The sequence below is a fragment of the Lytechinus pictus genome, chromosome 8 (assembly GCF_037042905.1).
Source record: "Lytechinus pictus isolate F3 Inbred chromosome 8, Lp3.0, whole genome shotgun sequence".
NCBI classification, from domain to species: Eukaryota; Metazoa; Echinodermata; class Echinoidea; order Temnopleuroida; family Toxopneustidae; genus Lytechinus; species Lytechinus pictus.
The window spans coordinates 2,121,379-2,145,077 of NC_087252.1; the positions used below are offsets into that span (position 1 = coordinate 2,121,379).

At 33.9% G+C, this 23,699-nt stretch overlaps 1 protein-coding gene across 1 annotated transcript; it reads left to right on the forward strand.

Moving 5' to 3' along the window:
* The first annotated feature begins 10,947 nt into the window (after positions 1-10,947).
* LOC135154971 (uncharacterized) lies at positions 10,948-19,064 on the forward strand. Its single transcript, XM_064103224.1, has 7 exons — positions 10,948-11,038; positions 11,693-11,929; positions 12,840-12,953; positions 13,317-13,559; positions 14,053-14,343; positions 15,167-15,436; positions 16,279-19,064. Exons 1-7 carry the CDS (start codon positions 10,948-10,950, stop codon positions 16,572-16,574), a joined length of 1,542 nt encoding a protein of 513 aa, XP_063959294.1. The 3' UTR covers positions 16,575-19,064.
* Positions 19,065-23,699: the final 4,635 nt, after the last annotated feature.

Genomic DNA, 23,699 nt, shown 5'->3' on the forward strand with positions numbered 1-23,699 from the left:
CAGTTTGTTGCTTGAGAAATTTTCATGAGTTATCGAATTGAAATTTAATCAATGAGTACTCATGCTCATGAATTGCAATTTTTAGTGCAGCATTTCAACTTTATCATGTGGATCTCAGCAATGTGTTCATGAAAGTCAGGAGAATAGGGGGTAAGATAGGATTTAAGTAGGTGAAGTACGTTGATGAGATAAAGGTCGACAGAACATTAAGCCACCCCTCCCTCCATCTCTACCCCTCCACTCCCCCCACACTTCTCTGCTTCTAAGAGACTAAGCTGGGCAGGAATTAGCCTTCCAATTTTTTGAGAGGTTAGTCCTTGGGAACTTGCAAAGCTAAGAGTGTTATGCTAAATTAATGAGTGAGGTAATTTTTGGTTTCTTAGGCAAATTTTATGAGTTACTAAATTGAAATTTAATGCATGACTGAACAAGAATTTCAATTTTAATGTAGCATTTTACGTTTATCTTGTGGACCTCAGCAGTGTGTTCGTGAGAGTCAGAGTAATGTGATGGTTGTACGAGTTACAAACAAGAGGGCGATATATGGTAATAATTGGTTAAAAGGGCATTCCTTTTCTTTTTTGTTACAAATTACAAATCATATGTCCCCCCCCCCTCAACCTCCATTTCCCCGGCTCCCTCTCTCTTTGTCTTACATCCTGAAGACTATTCAAAACTTAACTGCCAAGTGACCAGTGGCTGATGGTCAGTTTTTTTCATTGAATGATTACCATGAAATTGACTGATTGTGATTATTTATGAAATCATTTATTGGAAAAAAAAAATTAATGTTTAATTGATCACATGGCGCATTGAAAGGTTTATTGATAAATTGTTGATTAAATGATTCAGAATTTATCATTAAATCAACTTTCTGTTCTGGACTTCATTCGTACATGTAATAGCAATCAGTCTCTCAACAGAAGGGGAGGGCGGGCGGGAGAGAGAGAGAGGGGGGGGGGGCTAAATGTTCTGCTGACCCTTATTTCATCAACCTACTTTCCCCACTTAAGTCCTATCTCACCCCCTATTCTCCCGACTCCCATAAACACATTGCTGAGATCGACATGATAAAGTTTAAATGCTGCCCTAAAAAGTATAATTTGTGTTCACTCGCACTCATGCATTAAAGTTCAATTTAATAATTCATGAAATTTGCTTAAACAACCAAAACTGGTCACAGTTGATCATGAATTCATCACAACACCCTGAACTTTGGAAGTTCCAAAGGATTTGCCTTTCAAAATCTGACAGAAATTGGAAGGCTAATTCCGGCCCAGCATAATTTCATACCCTTTGTTTTTAGCAGGCAGTGCTCGCTCAGGCATGAATAGTTTTCCAACTATTGGTGTCATTGAAAGTTGACTTTATTGGCTTTCATTATGTAGGTGTTTTCCCCAAAAGTGATATATTTTTTTACTTGGCAGCCATTTCAAAAGTTTTTTTTTGAACGCAATGTATATTTTAATAGAGTGCAACTATTTGTACATATTTTATTGCGCAGCAAGAGTCCCTTATATGTTATACATAATACCAGAATAAATAGGTTTTTAATTTAGAGTGCATGGAGAATATATCGTCCTAGTCAGGTAGATATGATCGAAATTTCGACATGACCGTCAAATTGGGTATACATGCAATATTTTTGCTCAGAGTTGTAGTATAGGGTGTATTCTTCAAGAAGCCCACTTGGGGAATTTTTTATATTGACGTCATAAGCCACGCCCACTTTTTGGCACAATTTTCTCAATTGTGATTTTTTTTATTTTACATAGTAAACATATCATGTTTGATATCAATTAAATCTTATGACAAATCAAATATAAATATATGATTTATATGGCATTTTGGCCATGTACAGGTCATTTAAATGTCATTTTAAGGTCATAAAAGGACAAATTATGACAAAAAAGGTTATACATTATAATAGGGAGACTGTCATGTTCTGAAAGCTTACATAAAGAATATTATTTTTTGTTTTGCTGACGCTTGTAGTCGAGATTGTGTATATTAAAAATCTGACAGTTGCCATCTAGGCACTCTGAGGATAGTGTCTTTATTCACATCATAAGCCACGCCCATTTTTTCATATTTCTCTTAATTGCGGCTTTTCTGTTTTACAGAATAAACATTTGTTTGATTTTGAATTAAATCTTAAGAAAATTAAAAACTAAATACATAAATCTTATGGCATTTAAGACTCGTCAATGTCATTTAAAGGTCATTACAGGTCGTGAAAGGTCAAATTTGGTCTCAAAAAGTTTTTCACATATTGCAGAACATCTCGTGTTTTAAATACAAAAAAATGAAATATTATATACATTGTTACTGAAAGTTGTAGTCGAGGGTGTGTATATTAAGAATTTGATGTGTACTACCTTGTCATCCATGGGCAGTTTTTCATATTTTCTTATTTTAGGAACCCTAACCCCAATCCTAACCACTTTTCGCATAGGCATATGTCAAAATTTATACGGAATGCGACATACCGGTATATGAATGAATGAATCTTTATTTCGTTTCAATTCCGATATTAAACAGCATCAACAGTAAATCATTGCAGTGCAAGTAAATAGCACAGAACAAAATTGAATAATTACAGAATAATATACATAATACATGCGCTACTTTTTATGGAACATTAGCAACACCCATGAGACAAGATGGAAACAAAACCTGGTGACCTACTTAGAAGATTAGCTTGTGATATGATATGATGTACATGTAACATGGAATAAACATGATCATGTTTGATATCAAATTAGATCTACTGAAAATCATAAATCATACTACTATACAAGATTAGGCATTATGGCATAGGAGGTGTTGCATATAACTGGTTTCAAAACCACCTTTCTGATCGCAAACAATTTACTTTTTAAAAATAATATTAAATCTAATACTGTATTTTGCCAATAACATATGGTGTCCCGCAAGGAAATGTACAATGTCATTTGTTGTTTTTAATTTATGTTAATGACATTATTTATTCCTCTAAAATATCAAAATTTGTACTGTATGCAGATGATACTAATACTATATTGTCACATTAAAATGAACTAGAATTGATTAAATTAGCTAACAGTGAACTTTTGCCCGTTGCAAATTGGCTTAAAGCAAATAATCTGATGATTAACATCAATAAAACCAATTATGTAATATTCCGTTCATTAAAAAACATTTGTCTCCAACTACGCAGTTAATATTGATAATACTGAAATCGAAAATTTTCACAGCATAAACTTTTCAGTTGTAATAATCGACGAAAGACTAAATTTGGCAGAACATGTTAATAATATCGATGGGAAAATAGGTATGTACATAGGTATCATGCGCAAAATTCGTCATTTTATACCTTTAAAAGCCTTATTCATGTTATACGATGCCTTCATCTTGCCGTATTTAAGTCATTGGGGAATAGTTTGTTCAGGTACTAATTAAAAAACATTAATCGTTAATTTGTTTTGCAAAAGGAAGCAATTCGACTGTGCAGAAAACTCGCATTACCTTGCTTACACTACTATTCTTTTAAAAACCTTAAATACATTAAAGCTGTCTGATTTGATTAACCTGAAATTGGTAATCTTTATGTATTCTCATTTTAACGGCTCACTACCTCCTATTTTAGATGAGTTATTTTCTAATAGTAAATTCAAGCACTCATTTAATACACGTAATAAGAATAACGCTATCTTGCCACATTGTCGTATAAATCTCACTCAGCGTAACTCCATCATCTTTAAATGTACTAAGTTATGGAATGCTCGTACATCTGAAATAGAAAAAATACATTGACAATATGCTTTTATATCTAAATATAGAAAATTTATCATATATGCATATAACAAAACCTATACAAACATGTGTGAGTGTGTGTGTCTGTCTTTTGTTTGTAGTCTGGTTGTAATTGGCCTATTGTAGATCGGATTGTTATTTGAAGTTATTGATTTACCATGTCATAATTATGTAAGGGGATCACTGTTTAGCAAGCCATATGCTTTTGTTGTGATTCCCATACACATTTCATTGTGTATATATCTGCTTTGCACTTTATGACTTATAAATAAATTAAATTGAAATTGAAAAAATTCAAAAGTACACACATACACGAATCTCATGGCATTTAAGAACTGTCCAGGTCAGTTAAAGGGCATTTAAAGTTATGAAAGGTCGAATTCGGTCACAAATGTAAGTCTTTACATAATGCAGAATTATCGTCTTAGAATACAAACATGTCAAGCATTTGTACTGAAAGTTGTAGGTTGGGGTGTGTGTATATTAAGAATATTTTGGGTGCTACCTTGTCATTCATGAGTTTTTGTTTTAAATATATTTTCTTCCTTTATGAACCCCAACCACTTTTCACACAGGCATACATGTATATCTAAATTTGGATGGAATATGACATGTAATATGGAATAAAGGTAGTGAAAATTATAATACAAATAATATGGATCATCATATATTAAAACGTTTGCAGTAATTTCTAGGTAATTTAAGCTCTTTAACTCTTTAAATGCCGTTGGCAGCTATGCGTGCCCTTAGCCCTCTAATGCCATTGGCACGTATGCGTGCCCAGATAACTTTATTTTTTTAAACCAATTTTACAGCCAGAAAATCAACACCATATTCTCTGTTTTTTATGTTGTTATACTGGCCAGGAATTCACAATTCATTTTATCATATAAAAAATAGTGGTTTACATAGACATTTTTTGAGTAAAATTGTATTTTTGCATCATTATTTTCAAGAGTTGATTTCGGATATTGCTGCGATCTGAATCAAGATTTCCCCTATTGACACGTGTGATATAACGGTTGTGTGTAGCAATACACGTACTTCTATGGGCAGAGCAAAGGCGAATGTGCGAAGACATTCAGCTCGGAATTGACCAATGACCGAGCGGTACGATGTTCCTCACCCAACACTACTCGCCCATTCGCTATTGTTACATGAATATTCATGAGCTATCGATCAGGTCTTTTGCAGGCCTGTATGGTAGTATTCTTGTGTCAAGGCTTTTTTCTGCCTGCAAATGTGCACGGTTTGGGGATTTTTTTTTTTTGGGGGGGGGGGGCGGGGGAAAGGTCTTATACATTGTTTTTAGCATTGTCACAAAATTGTTCTCGTTATAAATATATTAGTAAAGAAGCCTGTCATTTCCAACTCTCGTCTGCGCACTGCAATCATCACACTCATTATTTATTTATTCATTTATTATTGTTATTAATATTATCATTATTAGTATTAGTTGAGAACACCAATGATTGATGCAATTTAATGTGTATAATTCTACATGTTTGTTACGTAACATTTATATTTATATTTTATTTCTGATTGTAAGCGCTGTGATACTTTTTGTGTATAAATAACCATTATTATTATTATTATTATTATAATTATTATTATCATTATTGTTATTGTTATTGTTATTATAATTATTATTATCATTATTCTTCTCTTTCACCTTCTTTTTAGTATAAAAGGGATGGTCCCGGCTGAAAGTATTTATAGTTTTATATACAAAGCAGAATTCACTGAGCAAAATACCGAAATTTTCATCAAAATCGGATAACAAATAACAAAGTTATTGAATTTCAAAGTTTAGTAATATTTTGTGAAAACAGTCATAAATATTATAATTATATATTATGTCATAAAATGATTGTAATCATATCAATTTCATTTCCGCTGCAGCCAAACTCTCTCTTCATAAACTTAAGATCAGGTAAATAATGGTTCATATTCGTTTGTGTTTTTATAGCCCATACCATTATAAAAAAGAATTATTGATATTGTTACGCTTATTAATATCATATTCAAACTTCTCACAAAAATATTAATTGTTCAATTTTCTCCTCGAATAAAATAGGACGAAGAAAAAAGAGAGTGATAATTAACCCTTTGCGTGCGGGCCCGCGAATCCCGATACCTCTCCCTGCGGCGGAGCCGTTTTGGTACATTGCTGGTATTTGGATCTGTGGCGGTGTTTTCCGAATCAATTGCTAATTGCGCCAAACTAAAGTATTTTCAGGATTTTTAGTAAATGTAAATATGAAAGAGCAGACATTTTTTTCTTTCTAGAAACAAAGGTATTGCTTCTCAAATCAACAGAATAGTTAAGAAATTTACGAGGAAAAAGTCGTGTTATTTTGTAAAATCTTCGCTTTTCCCCAAGTCATGATGACCGTTTTGATAGATTTAATTGTGACATACTTAATTTTTGAGAATAGGACCTCCCGCCTTCGGCACATATACGTTGGAATTATGGAATTCATAAATGGCTCATTATAACCATATTCACTTTATACTCCCTTTATGCCAGCAAAAAGATGATGGGTAAATTCCCCTACACGCTGAGCTCTTATGTCAAATGTGATATCATTATACTACTAAATGAAAAAAATGAATCAAGCAAATTTGATAACAACACCAAATAATGTACCAAGTTTGGTGGAAAAAATAAGCATCAAATTTGCATCGGTTACGGAAGAAACCTAAATATTATTTTGATCATCAACAAAATATATGATGTCAATGTGGCAAGGGCGAAATAAAAAGTATGATGTGTGTAACGAAGAAAAAAAAGAGAAAATGGGAGTGAGCGAATCAAGCGAGTAAACGCACTTTTCATGATCTTTTATTTACATAATTCTGTGAATGTCATGCATTTTCCGTAATGCTTTTTTTATTCTTCCTCATTTGTTTTATTAGCGAGAAATAATTTATATCAATCAATGCATAATTTCTTCCGATGTTCCGCTTTCTTTTGTTTCTCCCTTTTTGCCAGCAAAACGATGATGGGTAAATTCCCCTACACGCTGAGCTCATATGTCAAATCTGATATCATATACTACTAAATGAAAAAAAAAATGGATCAAGAAAATTTGATAACAACACCAAATTACGTACCAATTTTGGTGGAAAAAATAAGCATCAAATTTGCATCAGTTACGGAAAGAAACCTAAATATTATTTTGATATTCAACAAAATATATGATGTCAATGTCTAAATTACAGGGATTTAAAATAAGTCTAGATGGATTGTAGTTAGGGACCAATCGATTTCTGGATTTTGTTTTAATCCTAAAGACTTAAATTTAAATCTCAAATGATTTAAATTCAAATTAAATTTAAATCTTTCGAGATTTAAAAAAGGAATCTGAAGGATTCAATTAAATCCGGAATTCGATTGGTCCCTAACTACAGTCCATGTGGACTAATTTTAAATCCCTGTAATTTAGAGTGATGGCAAGGGCGAAATAAAAAGTATGATGTGTGTAAGGAAGAAAAACAAGAGAAAATGGGAGTGAGCGAATCAAGCGAGTAAACGCACTTTTCATGATCTTTTCACTTTTCATAATTCTGTGAATGTCAATTCTGTGAATTCTGTGAATGTCATGCATTTTCCGTAATGCTTTTTTTATTCTTCCTCATTTGTTTTATTAGCGAGAAATAATTTATATCAATCAATGCATAATTTCTTCCGATGTTCCGCTTTCTTTTGTTTCTCCCTTTTTGCCAGCAAAAAGATAATGGGTATATTCCCCTACACGCTGAGCTCATATGGCAAATCTGGAAGCATAAACTGGATTACTACTAAATGGAAAAAAATATATATATATCAAGCAAATTTAATAATTGGAAATGTAAATTGTACTAACATATCGAGTATGTTGATTGTGCATAAGTCCTACTGCATGAATATTGACAATGCACGGTATAAAGAAATTTAGTGGTGTCACTTATATATCATTTGAACAGCAAATAATGTCCATTTAATTTATTATTTCAGGGAAGGGGAAGTAAAAATAATCCTTACTAGATTGATATTTTAATGACGGGGTAATTATAAATATCACAAATAAAGAGGTGTAGAAAATATAATTTCTGATATTGTCGAAAGCAATATCTTACTTTTCTGATAGATGATCAATTACAAACATATTATTTGAATAAACAATCGTAAGGTTCAACAATTTATAAAGATCTAAATTTCTACAAATTGTTAGTAATTTCTACCTTCACACCCCATTGCTTCGTTATTTATGTTCCCTCTTTTATCTTTCAATTTCCTGTATTTTTGATTTGTCAAGGATTATATAGCCTATACATTTCTTCAATCTTAAATCTTATCTTTATCCTTTATTTCTAAATTTGCAAAATAGGCTTCAGCTACAAGTTAATTAAATTATTTTAAACTATTTGTTTTTCTTTATGCTTTTGATAAGTGGAAGTAACAATGCCAGTGTTTGTGCTGGTGGTCGTGGTGGTGGAGGTGTGCTGTTTCCCCGTGATTTCATTCTCGACATTATCCATGCCATCTTTACCATCATCACTATCATCATCATCATCATCATTTAGATTACAGGAAATTTGACGCATATTGTCGATGCTAAATGTCTTAAAGTCGAAACAGTGTTGGGGAAAGAGACAGAGGAATCTTAATCTTGATCTCAACGGAGAGAAAAGCTATTGTGCGTATCGGAACCTTTGAAAGTATTCAATTGTCAAATCAAAAGACGCGCGCGTGGCACGATTTCTATGAACATCCTGTGCTAAATTGCTCTCCTCGATAATAGGTCAGGAGGGAGTGCGGATTAGACATTCCTCATGAAAGAGAGTCTGGGGATCTATTGTTCATGACTTGGTGGAATGAACAATAAAAATGCAGTCGCTATCAGACAGGTGGCTACTTTGCTCGCTTGCGGAATGAATGAAGCCTAAAGTTTGAAAATAATCAATTATTCAAAGACATAATATGCAATGGGGCCCTTTTTTTGTCTAAAATTTCCATTATATTTTCATATTCATATTGCATTATATTATCCACACGAAAAAGAATATCCGGCATGTATTGTCCATTCCTTGGCATGTACGAGATGCATAGTTGGCCCAGATTACAGTCTGTAAATTGTCAGAATACCAGTATTATAATGACTGTAATCACAAAATTCTAATTGCGTAATTATTCATTATGTTTATCTTAATTTTGGTTACCCTGGAAGCCGCGGGGGGGGGGGGTCTCTTACTTCAAAACGGCTCAACATTAACATTTTTTGACAGTTTAAAAATGAGTGTTCACAAATATCAACGTTCATAATATTTTAATACTTTGCCAAAAACGCCCATATTATTTTGTGGGATTTTACACCCCAAACCTGTTAGTATTGAATCTGTCCGATCCCTCTTTATCTATATTTCGATATATCATCTTTAGTTTTCTATATTTTGTCTCCTTCTGACTGGCAATAACTTTGTTACAGTCGAAAGCCCGTATAGTATGTACGACGAATCGACCCTGACAAAATATGGCCAAACTTTTCACTGATTCATGCTTTAGAACGATAGTTGAGTGGGTCGCAAATGTTTGTTGCCGACACTGGATAGAAATCGCCTACATTATCCAAAACAGTATATAGTTGAGTGCATCGCACACCACAACTCGTATCCAGGTTACGATTTTTCTAAAACATGTTTTGCATTACGACAATATTGACAAGAATTGAAATGACATAAAATTTACACTGCGCTAATAATTTTGTTTCCCCAATAGCGGTAGTTTCGGAATACCGCGCATTCTGAAAAATTACAGGGTCTTGTTTTGAAGACTACACGAATGTAAGGGTACGGTTGGCTGCACTGTGAAGCTACATGGCTCCAATATATTATTGTAGATTGTGTGTGTTTGCGTGGGGATCGCAGCTGTGCTGTGATTGGTCACTTGATCGACGACAATGCCCTTTTTTGGAAAGGTCGGTTTCAATTTCGTGTGTATAAACCCTCTCACATTTCAGAGGAAATAACTTGAATAGCAAAATAGTATTTCATTAAAAAGAGCATTATTTTTCATATTTCTGTTTGTTCAATTTCATCAATAGATACGTCATTTGAAAGGGTAAACATTGAACTTTCATTTTATCCTCTTAATTTGTTGGTATCTCTATAATTACTGAGGTTATTTACTCTTTGAAATGTTCATGAAATCATAATTTTCTATGTTTTACTTATTGAAAAAAAACGATGTAAAATATTTCATCTTTTCTCATTTTTTCCGATTGCAAATATGAAAGGTCATAACATGATCATAAAGTTCATGAACCATGCATCATTTCATATGTAGAAGGTTTCATTATACAACGTACGGGTAAAGAGATATGACCGTTTTAAAATCGGTCTCTGCTTACGTTTCGGTCAATTTAGGATTCCCTCGAATATCCCTGGCACTAGAGGGGTATTGGGCATGGCATAGTAAGAGTTAAATGTCTTATTTGGGCACAAAAAAGAACACAGCATATTATTCTTAACATGTCATATTTTATTTCTATATTACTGAATAATCATTTCATCCAGTCTCACCTGCTTTTTTTAAGAGTATTAAAAATGGGCGTGGCGTATGATGTCAATAGGAAGTAGTGCCTTAGAGTGCCAAAACTGTCAGATTCATAATAAACACACCCTCAACCACAAATTACAGCCAACAAATGCTTATAATTATGCTTTATGTTAGCTTTCGGAACATGACAGGCTCCGTATTGTGATGAATTGCCTTTCTGTGTCCTAATTTGACCTCTGATGATCTTCAATTACCTTTAAATAAGCTGTAGGCCTACACGGCAAAATGCCATATCAGTCATATATTTATATTTGATTTGTCATAAGCTTTAATTTGGTACCAAACATAATACATTTATGTAAAATAGAGAAATTATATTTAAGAGGAATGTGAAAAAAGGGCGCGGCTTATGACGTCAATACAAAAAATTCCCAAGGATGCCCAGGTTGCACCCTTCGGATTCTTGAAGAAGACACCCTATACCACGATTTTGGGCAAAAAAAATCATATATACCCAACTTTACGGTCCTGTTGTTTGTTCTACTCGACTATCACGATTTCATGATATGAAAATGAAATGCAACTTGTTCTTGTCTTTCTGAAAACTCTCAATGTCGACAGATTTTTTCGCCACAGTTCGCTTTCGGCGAAATACAGATCCCGAACTATCGGCAAAATTGTATCCGGAGACACAAATATTCCGTAAGTGTTTATACCGTATATTTCATTATATCTTCGAGTTCTATTTTGTTTTAAATAAGGCAAATTTGCGACGATAAACATTTGAAAGACTTTCCTTCAGGAACTATTATCATGTCTAAGAAATATCACAATTTATTTTTTTAATCGTGATGCAGGATCCTTTCTTTATTAGTTCTATATAACCGAAATGGCTACCCTATTAAAAATGAAATTACTAAACCTTCTTACTCACCTTGTAGAACATATTTATCACATCAATGACAATTATGCAGAATGTCTAAAACTTTACACTTTTGAAATTGCTGCAAAATGAAGACGAAACATGATTCTGGGGAGAAAGTTTTTATGTTTGAAAAGCCCATCGTACTCGCCTTTCATTCGACGTCAATTTGATCAAAAGGTATTTGCCTAAGCACGAGTATTTCTTTTAAAAAAATTAACGAAAATTAGGTTGAGCAGGAATCAATAAAGATTTCAGCATGAACAATATTTCCGACCTTTTTATGACAGGTGGAAATAAAGTCATTGAGCTATCAGTATCAAACCTCTTCTCCAGGAATCATGAGTTTGTCATTTAACACTTCAAGAAAACTTTTGATTTCTTAATGATATTGTGGAAACAACCATGGATTTTATATTAATGCATTATTATAGATCTTGTGACGATCTTCGACGATGACTTAGTCCAGTTACGGATGCTAATGGCTTGCCTCGACGAACAAATGATGGAAGAATTCTGCAAGAAAGTAGACATACCTTTAGATGTAGTAGGACCAAACAAGCAGAGACCAGACAATATCGATCTTCGACGATGGAGAGACAATCACTTACAGTATACAGTGAAAGTCGTCTTCTCAGAAATAACTGGATTCATGACGAATAAAACTAAAGGTATCGGCCGAACGGAGTTGGGTGGTTTGCAGCTCCAGACTCTTTTTTATGAATAAGTCTGTTTCCATATACTAAAATTGAGTGGTGCGTACAAGTAAACATATTTATTTCATGCTTAAAAAAAGCAAAACAAGTGTAAATTCCTAACGGTATGTACATGTATAGTCTTAATTGTTGAACATTTTTCGTTTTATTGTATACATAAATTTGAAGAACTGTGCTTACAACCTTTCGCAAATAAATACCTGGGGGGGGGGGCGTTTCATAAAATTGTTCGTAAGTTCAGAGCGACTTTAAGAAAGACTGGTGAACCTTTCTTACGCGCTATCGCCAATGAATGTACCTTTTACCACAAGAAATGATCACCAGTCGTTCTTAAAGTCGCTCTTTACTTAACAGCTTTAGGAAACACCCACCCGATCAAATTAACCCTCTTTTGATAAGATTCAGATAAGAAAATAAAAAAGAAAATGATACAGATCATATTGCACATCTAGGCTGTATTCTGAAGTCGGGTTTACATGTAATTTAAACTATGGTTGTAAGTTGTGGTTTAACTATGGAAAGCCAGTTATTACATAAATCTATAACAATAGGGGTTCAATGTGTCAGCTCATTTGACTCCCAAAACATTATTAACTGCCTGGGAAGAATAAGTGTGACAATTGTCTTCACCATTAAATAATTAGTAAAGAGCATAGTAAACATGAGAAGCATTCACTGTTAACAAAATTTCGAAACGTTTGGCTTCCCATGATTTTAGCACAGAGTTATACCATAGTCTATATTAAACCTGACTTCAAAATACTGGCCGTAGTGTAGAAGTGATATAATTAGCTTTCTTAACGGCCTAAATATGAAAATTGAAAAGATGATAATATCGCATTTCAATCAAACTTCACATTTTCAGTAAACTTTGTAACGGATGAAGAACTTGATTGGCTGGTGTTTCAAGTGGCAACCGACGGCAAGGTGGAGAAATGTGTCGGGAAAAGATCAAAGAAGTTTGCAAAAAAACTAAGGGGTGAGCTAATACATGGTCAGTGATTCTCTTTTTGACGGGGAAAGGGAGAATGGCTTAATATTATGATAACGTCAGTATACGAAATGAACATTCGCATTATGGCATTAACTATCATCTACACTTTATATTGAAACTCAGGACCTTATACACATATCACTATATATTTTACAATAAAATTCAATTTTAGTAACAATTTATATAAATTAATCGCCCAAAAGAAGATATTTTTTATCGATTTGTGAAAATCGATGTCCTGTTTCATGTTAAATGCAAGATGCCATGACTAATTCATCTGCTAAATGTATAGTTGTATATTCTAACGTGTATTTTACATCGAAGTATCATGATTATTATTAAATGAAGCTACACACAGCTTATTGGCTGACGAGCGGGATGGAGAGTCTCAACCTAAGTTTGAGCGATTACATTCACAAGAAGGACATGAAGGAGCAGTCGCCGAAACAGCAGGTTCTCACAAAGAATCGCAGGAGGAAGATACATCATCGGATGCTCTGCTGCAACAGCTCAAGTTATGGAGAAACAACCATAAAGAGAAGAAATGTCGAAAATCATTGAGATCAGCTTTGAAGCATGTAGGGCTAGAAGGTAAAAGCGATTTGAAGTTACATTAGATCATCCTTTCCCTGTTTTTTTTTCTTCATAGGCTGTACACTCATGCGTTTCCTTTTTGTAATAATAGGACACTGGATTCTATGATAAATGAAACCATCAAAACGTAAACAAAAAATATTTTTAATGGATGGTATTTTAGAGTTTGAATAGATTGAATGTTTGTTATGTTCAGCCCTAATTGTTCGTAGTCCACCCCTAATTGTTTGTAGCTCCATTGATATACTAGTAATTACAACATGATATAATTTATTCATATTTTGTTTGACACACGCTTTCCTTGTCATTCATATTATTCATTGGCTTTTAGTGACATGAATCATGAGATTGATATGATTGTTATTATAAGTTTAAATAAAATCCTATGATTTGTAAAGAAAAAGGTAAAATTAATTTCAAGTAGGACTATTGAGTTGGGAGTATCACACAAAATAATGATCATCTATGCACATTTGATTGATCCCAATAGAATGCATCGTAAACAAGACGCCACGGGAAAAGGTGTATGAAGTAGAGATTGTACGAGCAGCCTTTCACATATTGATGAGGGACGTTTACCCCGTCATAGAAGAACTGGGCATTGACCGGAAGACGATCCCGAAGTACATGAGACAGTGTCCTGTTATAGGCAAAGGATCGTTGGATCTTCTGTTTAAGATCTGCGAAGGGAAGGACAAATCGAAAAGCTACAATCGTCTTGATTTCTGTGTAAAGCTCACAAATATGGGTTATGTCGATGTTGCAAGATCTATATATTTAGGTACGATATCACTGACACAGGGACTGCGCCAGGGTATTATGATAATGATGGGGAAAGACCTATTATTTCAATCGACTAACATGGGTACTGCTCTGAAATAATTCAAGAAATGAAATATGTAATCAATTATATTAGCCTCATATTCCGATTAGTAGAGTGGAAGCGCCGTGGTGAAGCGGTTCCAATTCTCACCTTGTAATCAGAGGGTCTTGTGTTCGAATCCCACCACGGCCTAGCGTGCTTTGGCATGGCGTCAATCCACACTTTGCCATTCTCCACTCAGGTGCTAAATGGGTACATTGTAGAATGCGAAAACATATGTAGTATGCTTAGCAATTGAGTCATGGAACTCTCAATGGAATACTTTCCAGCAGGGGCAAATGCAGGATTTTCCAAGGGGGGGGGGGGTTCACATCCCCCCTAAAAAATGACAAGCACAACAGAGGTTTCACTAAAAATGAAGTATTTCGTCCCACGTAAAATTTGACAAGCACACTTGAATATGAGTGACATATTTACATTTAAAATATTGGGAGGATTACGGGTCTGATGGATCAACGACTGCTCCCCAAGGAGTGGAAAATGCATACATTTTGGGCGGCCATGGATATAATAATAATAACATAAAGCGATTAGAATCATTAAGTGCTAAATGCGAAAAAATGTTATTACTATTCATATTATTATCAATATTGATTTTTTTATTATTATAATTATCATTATTATTATAATTACTAGTGTCAATTATTACTAGTGTCATTATTTTTTGTTAGTATAATTATCATCAAAGTTATTTTGCCTTCTTTTCAAAATATCAATAAAGATCACGAGATGAGTATAAGTGAGTTAGCTAGTATTGCCTCCGTACTGCACAGACGGGACCAAGCAAAGTTTGAGCCTCTTATTCATAAATTGGATTTGAGACCTGATGAACTTCCAGAAGATCATGGAGCACAGTTTGAGACATACTGTTTAGAAGTGCTAAGGACTTGGAAGGAGAAGATCAGACCCGTTCCGTACCACTACAGACGTCACATCGTTGAGGGTCTCCAAGCAGTTGAATGTTCTGATCTTGCTGATGAAGTTCTGACAGGTAGTCTTCGTATTTCATTCAGAATTTTCAGTGACTTATATCGGGGAGGGGCAGTAATCAAATTTGTTTATATGCAAAAAATTACTTTTGTTCTAAGGTCACATTTAGCTTGGCTGTGAATAAAATTAACATGCTCGATCTGCAATGGAACATACGTATTGTTTCAATGGGAAACACATTAATTTTTTGAAAGTTTTTTTAATATGGTTAATATTATTTTGCTCAGTTCTTATGCATTAATTTGAATTGACATTATGTCATTTTAAATAAGAATAAATGGACTGAACTGAAGACTCTCGCAACACCCATAAACTATGGATTTGTCCCTTAATTTGATTGACTGGATTTATTCCTTTTCATTCAAATTCAACAACAACGTAATATACATAAATAAAAAAAAAAACCCTCTGAATGACAAAGCTGTTTAATGTGGCTTCCCTGCAAAATCGATTAAATATTTTTGTTAAATTTCTATCAAGCAAAATATATATTTTGATTCCTAATTGTTGTATCTAATTCAATTTTTATCTTCACGTCCGTTCGGTGATAAGTGTCTATGGATGACAAGGGGAGCGTAAAATTGCTGAATATTCAGCGTTATAATTTTGAAAGGTGTCAGAATTTGCTTCTATATTTAGATTGTTTCATTTGTCGAATACACCTCCTCCCCCACAAAAAAACACACACACGCAAGAAGAAGAAGAAAATAAATCATGAATCGTTTTCAATTGATTAGCCGAATTCTCACATCCTCGGCTTTATAACCTGGAACTAATAGTTTTGGCTATTTCTTTCACCAATGCTAATAATTTGCTTGAAATCATTGTTTCCTACTTTCAAAGGCCTTTATCGACATGAATATCCCGACGAAGATGTCATTGAAGATATCTGCAGTAGACTTGATGACGGTCAAATACGGAATCTTCTTCGAATCCTGAAACTTAAGCCTGATCATGATGAACAAGATCGGAAAAAAATAAACAAAATGATTGTACGCTGGGCGGACAAGTGGATGAGAAAGTATGATTCCTCGGCTATATCATTTAAAGAGAGAAGATCAGTGAACGATGAGCTTGTTAGAGCAGGGTTTTATGAGTTAGCCCATGAAATCATGGTACTAGAATATTCCAAGTTCTAATATAGGAACCACATGCTCAGTATTTTTGTCTTTATTGTTAGATATTGATGGGTTCTGTTTCATCTGTAAAAATGTGAAATCTACCTTTAATGTATGAATTTGATAGTTTCGTCTGTGTTTTATTTGTTATTCTTCAACAACATGAACAAGAGATTGCTAGCGTTTCCGTGTTCAAAATGCAGAATTGACGTGCATACTTACACTGTACCAAACAATATTATTGTACGTCATTGTACAATTGCGTGTAGACACGAAAATAGGTTCGATCTTTATAAACTTTTGAAATAAACTATTTCATGAAAATTAGAATATAATGAAAAGCATGCATTGATCACTGATCAAATCAAGTGATGAGTCCAGTGCTTCTCCAGGTAACATTAATCTCTCGATCCATTTGAGCATGAGTAAACATTAATGATTTAATGACAGCTTTTTAAGAACTAACTTAAATCATGATAGATTCGAAAAATAACCAAAAGAGTGATAAGTTCCGTTATTTGCACTTAGTTGTAATCCAAGTTTTACCGCAGCCGATCCTAGAATGTGATGGGATTGAGGACGGAAAGATGAATTGTAGCAGCAGCAGTAGAAGCTATACATGTAAGAAGCGGATATCATAACATGTGCTTTTATAAGAGCCCGGTTTCTATGTATTAATGTGCAATTAAAGTGTTTGCTGTATTTTATGGAAAAAAATGCTATCTCAGCTTTCCTATATGAATGTAAGATACTAAAGCACATTAATCATTCGAATGCTTAGATTAAGGGTAGGCGTAATATGATTTCAATCAGTATGACTTCACAACTCTCTGCTTTATTTGTGTACATATTGTGTGAAAGACGGTGAGCGATGATCACTGTGTAATATAAAAATATGTTGTCGTGCGTGCCAAAAATATCCGTACAAAAATAAATAAATAAAACAGGCAATTGTGCATCTCTAAAATAGGAAAGAAAAACAAACTTTATCTTTTAACTTAACGTTAAATCACCGATTAAAAAGTAGGTAAGTGGTTAGATTGAAGCTGTCTGACTTCAATGTAAGAGCAAGCCCATGGAATCTAAACTTTTATTAAACTTTTCGATTTCTATTCATTGTGGTCAAGACAATTACCAGCAGACCAAACTTCCGATTTCATCTTTACAGACATTCGGAACCTAATACAGAATTCCGTCTAAAGATAATACAAATGCCTACTCTTTGATCGAAGGTAAGGGCATGGTCTAAGTCTGTTTATAAATTATGGAAGGCCAAACATATCAAAATTTTGCTGATTGTTTCTTCTCATGATGAATGAGGAAGAAAATAAATGTGATTGCATTTTTTTTTCACAATAAGTTTATTGGCGAATTCGCTGAGTAAAAAAGAAATACATTTATCCTGGTTGGGCACCCTTTTGCTATACACATCAAAGAGTTAGACTGCGGTGTAAGATTGACCTCGGGTCAAAGGCAAAAGATGTATACCTGTTTGTTGTATATTGTTGGTGTGTGTGGGGTGCGTCTGCATGTGTGTTTCACTCCATTTTGATAGGCCCTGGATGCATGTTATTTTAATTTCAATGAATTTCTAAATATTACGTTGTATTAACTTCCTGATTTGCAAAGATTGCAGAATCGTTTACTGCAAAATGATTATGGAAAGATATTGCTGACAAAATCGATCAAAATCAATTCGGTAATATAAGAAATTTGTATATATGTCAGTATCTTATCGGATTACTACATGCTTTATACGGTTACGCTGAAAAGCCTCTTTCTGTATCCACAATTTTTTTGACTGATTTCTCGAAAGCTTTTGATTGAATTAATCATAATTTGCTCGTCAATAAATTATTAAACCTTCATGTTCGACCATGTGTAATCTCTTTGGTAATTGATTTCCTCCCTCGATAGTCGTCAGCAGGTTGTAAAGTATAAAGGCCAATTATCTTATCTTAAACATAATGGTGTAGGTGTGCCACAAGGGACTAAACTTGGCCCGATTCTATTTCTAGTTATGATAAACGATGCCTGTAGAGATTCTAGTATGTCATATTTCACATATGTAGACGATCTGACGATAGTAGAATGTAGATTAAGATCACAAACACCACAGTTGCAAGTTCAGTTACAATGTATTCATTCATGGACCTTGGCAAATAGTATGAAATTGAACCCACTAAAATGCTGTTCAATGTCATCTTCTTTCTCTAAGCGACCTTAACAACCATAGTTTTTTTTGTATATTGATGGCATCCCATTACCTTCTGTTAATAGTCAAGATACTTTGCGTCATGATCCAATCAGACCTAAAATGGAATGCTCATGTTTAAGAAATTATCAAAAAATGTAACAAAAAACTATTCATGTTACGTAGATAAAAAATCTACAACCTTCCTGTTTGTGATCTAGTCACCGTTGATATTGGCTACGTAAGACCAACCTTGGAGTACTGTGTACCTCTTTTTACGTCTGGTCTTACTAGCAGACAGATTAATGATTTGGAATCTATACAAAAAAGAGCTTGTCGAATTATTCTTGGATCATCAAAATACAGTTGATATGATGATGCATTGGTTGAGCTGGGATTACCAACTTTATTGTCCCGATGAGAAAAACTTACTCAAGATTTTGCTATTTGTTTTGAAAAAAAATTACTTATGTCAGTCTTGGTTACCTCCTCAAATAAATAATATTTTCCTTCGAAATGCAAACAAATATACAAAATTCAAATACAAGACAAACAGATTTGAAAACTGGGCCATCCCTATTCTTGTACGTGTGCTTAACAAATATTACAAATCATAACTGAAATAATTTGAAAATTCTTAAACTTTTGATATAAATGCATGCTTAGAAATTGTGAATTATTTTTGATAACCATTGACGTATTGTGTTTTATTAAAAGTTGTATTATGAATGATTTTATCAATCTATCATATATCCATCTTTATAAATAAATTATTGTGCAAATGTATGTGAATAATTTTGAATGTCTGTATTTTTTACCATGTATTTTTAATTGATACCCTGTAAAGCATGTGTAGTTCAGTTTTTACTGCGAAACATGTCTATTGAATAAACCATTAAATGAATAAATGAACATACTGTATGATAAGGTCATAGCATAATTAATTGGTGACGTGATGATTCAAATATTTTTTGAGTTGACATTTACCGCAGTGATTGCATGTCAGTCTGCTCTAAAATATTAATATAAGTCTATCAGTAATATTCATCAATTATCAATGTCTTTGTAAAGTTTAGTGTTGAAACACAATAAAGAGAAATTCATGCAGTATCATTTTGTTTCAAGAAGTTGTAATTTTATTGCCTTGTGTGAATAAGATTGCATCTTTGGGATGAATATACCGAATGCAAATCTTTGATGCAATATACTCAAATTCTTGTAAATGGCATTATGACACGTGATTTATCGTCTGGTCTCCCTAATAGCGACTAATCGTGCACCTTCATTATAGTTCAATAAGGTAGTTGACCACTTGACTTTCGGCTAAAATTCATTGAAAAGGAAGAAATGATTTTGTAAAATTTTGTATCAAATTGTGAATCAAATCATAATTCTCTATCAATATTGTGATCGGCATATTAGAAATAACTGTTAGCATTCATGCTTTTTACAGTGACGCATTAATTACCCTAACATGTAGTGATGTAGCATGAGCTCACAACAGTCCGCCACGAGGGGATTCGTTAATTTTGAGAATTCTTTCTAGATATTTCCATTGTTGATGAGGTCTATTATCGATTGGTCTAATGCCAACTAAATACCAACTCGTCATTTGGTCTACCATCATTTTGTCCACTATCCACATGGTATAAGTGCCATTTCGTCCACTCACCATTTGTAATTAACAAGTTGGTCCAATAGCCATTTAGTCCGTATACCATTTGGTCTAATTGGACTAAGTGCTAATTAGGCGAAATGAAATGGATATTAGACCGATTGGTTATGAATATGAATGATAATTGGACAATATGGTTAGACGAAATGTTGATGGACGGAATGGCTTTAGACTATTAAAAAGAAGGTAGACCGTGCAATGAGTGGACAATTTAGCAATAGACGAATTGGCAATTCACCTTGATAAGGGGCCGATGAGGTTTGTCAACGGTTCATTGAGGTTGAGGTTATGGTCTTTACATTTTTTTTTGGGTAGAGGAAGGCAACTGCTATCAGTAGATGGCATTATATGGTAGGGTGTCATTAGTGAAACAAAATATATATTTGTACTAAGAAGAATGGGCCTATAAAATCCGTTAAAAATTTATGTTATAAGAGAACAATGTTAGTCAACTGAAAATAAATTGATCTAACAAGTTAAAACCAGAATCAATTGCAATTCAATTCAGAGTCATTAAAACTCATTAAAAGCAATTTGCAACATGAAATCATCTTGAATGGTGCATTGTGATCATGGAAATAGCAAGGTTCCTGTGCAATACAATATTGTGCGAAGATTCCAAGACAAACATAATTCATAGTTATTTATGATTATTCGGTAATCACGCATTTCATTTGCATTATAAATCACCCGGTATATAAATATGGTAATACAAACATTGAACTTGGTTATGTATACATGATTTATGGATATTTGTGTTTGCTTCCTAGTACAAATATATGCTGTTGCACTAATGACACGCTACCATATTATGCTATCTACGGATAGCAGTTGCCTTCCTATATATATATATATATATATATAAATATGTATTTACATTAGACGGTATAAAACAAACAAAAGACCATAACTTCCACCTCAATCAACCTTTAAAAAATACACATCGGCACCCATCAAGGTAAATTGCAAACTCGTCCACTCATCACACGGTCTACCTTCATTTAGCCTAATGCAATTTCTTTTGAAAATGATATCCAAACTGTGCTAAAGATATTTTACTTTAACCACATGAGCATGAATGTAAATCAATAAAACCTCCTTCCATGAGCTTCTTTGTAAGACTGTTCTACATGAAACATGCAATTTGATGTCAACAAAATATGAGCAAAGTAATCATAAACGTTTATCATCTGATCCAGGGTGGGTATCAAGTTCAAGTGTCTACATTATTGAGTCGCAATGATAACCAACGATGATAAGAATGATAAGAGTTTTTAAGTTCACCCTCTCCATGTAGTCTCTTTGCCATGTTCACGAAGATGAATTTGAAATTATATTAACGATTGATGTCTAACTTTTGTATCACCTGCATAGCAGAACGAGACTGTAGGTGCTGCTTTTCCAAGGTTAAGTCTTTGAAATATCATAACTTCCAAAGTGTATGAACCTAGAGTGCGTCCCCCAAAACCAATACACTTTTGAAATGGCTGCCAAATAAAAAATATAGCACTATGGGGAAAAACACTTACATATATGGAAGCCAATAAAGTCAACTCTCAAATGACAACAAAAAGTTTGAAATCTATTTATGCTTGAGCGAGCACTGCCCACTGAAACAAAGGGTATGAAAATTAGGCTGGGCCGGAATTAACCTTCCTATTTATGTCAGTTTTCGAAAGGCAAATCCTTTGGAACTTGCAAAGTTAAAGGCGTTGTGATAAATTAATGATCAATCGTGACCAGTTTTGGTTGTTTAAGCAAATTTCATACATTATTAAACTGAACTTTAATGCATTAGTGAAGACAAATTACACTTTTTGGGCAGCATTTCAACTTTATCACGTGAATCTCAGCAATGTGTTCATGGGAGTCGGGAGAATAAGGGGTGAGATAGGACTTAAGTTGGAGAAGTTAATTGGTTGATGGAATAAGGGTCAACAGAACATTCAGCCCCCCCCTTCCTGTCTCCCGCTCTCCCGGCCCCTCCTGTTGAGAGACTGACAGCTATTGTCATGTACGCGTGAAGTCCAGAGCAGAATTTAATGATACATTCTTAATTGGGACATCAACTTATCCTATATCAATCATTTAATCAACAATTTATCAGTAAATCAAGTCATTCAATGTGCAATGTGATCAATCAAACATTGAGGTTTATTTTCAATAAATTATTTCATTAATCATCATAATCATAAATCTTTTAGAATCGTTGAGTGAAAAAAAAGACCACCAGCCACCGGCCACTTGGCAGTTATGTTTTGAATAGGATACAATCCAGGAAGTGAAAGAGAGAGAGAGAGAGAAAAAAAGTGGGGAATTGGAGGTGAAGGGGGGCGGATGCCTATGACTATTAATTTGTGAAAGGACGAAAAGAAGAGGAATGCCCTTTTAACCAAGTCTTAGCATATCTCGCCCTCTTGCTTGTAACATGTACCATCACATTACTCTGACTCTCAGGAAACACACTTCTGAGGTCCACAAGATGAATATGCTACACTAAAATTACAATTCCTGTTCACTCATACATTAAATTTCAATTAAGTAACTCATGAAATTTGCCTAAGAAACTAAAACATATCTCACTCATTAATTTAGCATAACAACCTTAGCTTTGCAAGTTCCAAAGGACTAACCACTCAAAAAACTGTCAGGCTAATTCCTATCCAGCCTAGCCGAGCTTAGTCTCTCAGGTGGACAGAAGGGGGGAGGGTCGAGATGGAGGGAGGGGTTGCTAAATGTTCCTTTGACCTTTATCCCATCAACGTACTACACCTACCTAAGTCATATTACCCCTATTCTCCCGACTCTTATGAACACACTGCTGAGATCCACATGAAAAAGTCAAAATGCTGCACTAAAAATTGCAATTCATGATCACTCATGCATTAAATATCAATTTAATAACGCATGAAATTTTCTCAAACAACACACTGATCACAATTGATCATTAATTCACCAAATACAACCTTTAATCTTCACGTGATTGAATAAACAGAAAACCTTATATACATAATGCAAACTTTATGTTAACAAGATAAAAATGATCTCGACAGAGGATGGCTAACTACAAGACAGGTACAGCTATACAAATGGCGGTCAAACGAATACACCTCTCTCTGTGGATCATATCTGCTTTTGTTATCTACTTCTCTTTAGGTATGTAGTGATTTATTTATATTGTATGTAGTATTTTTTAAATGTCTAATGACCGAGTAGTTACTAGGCTTAACGATGTTACGTATAAGCCTTTAGAGCAGACACATTCATATCAAGGTAG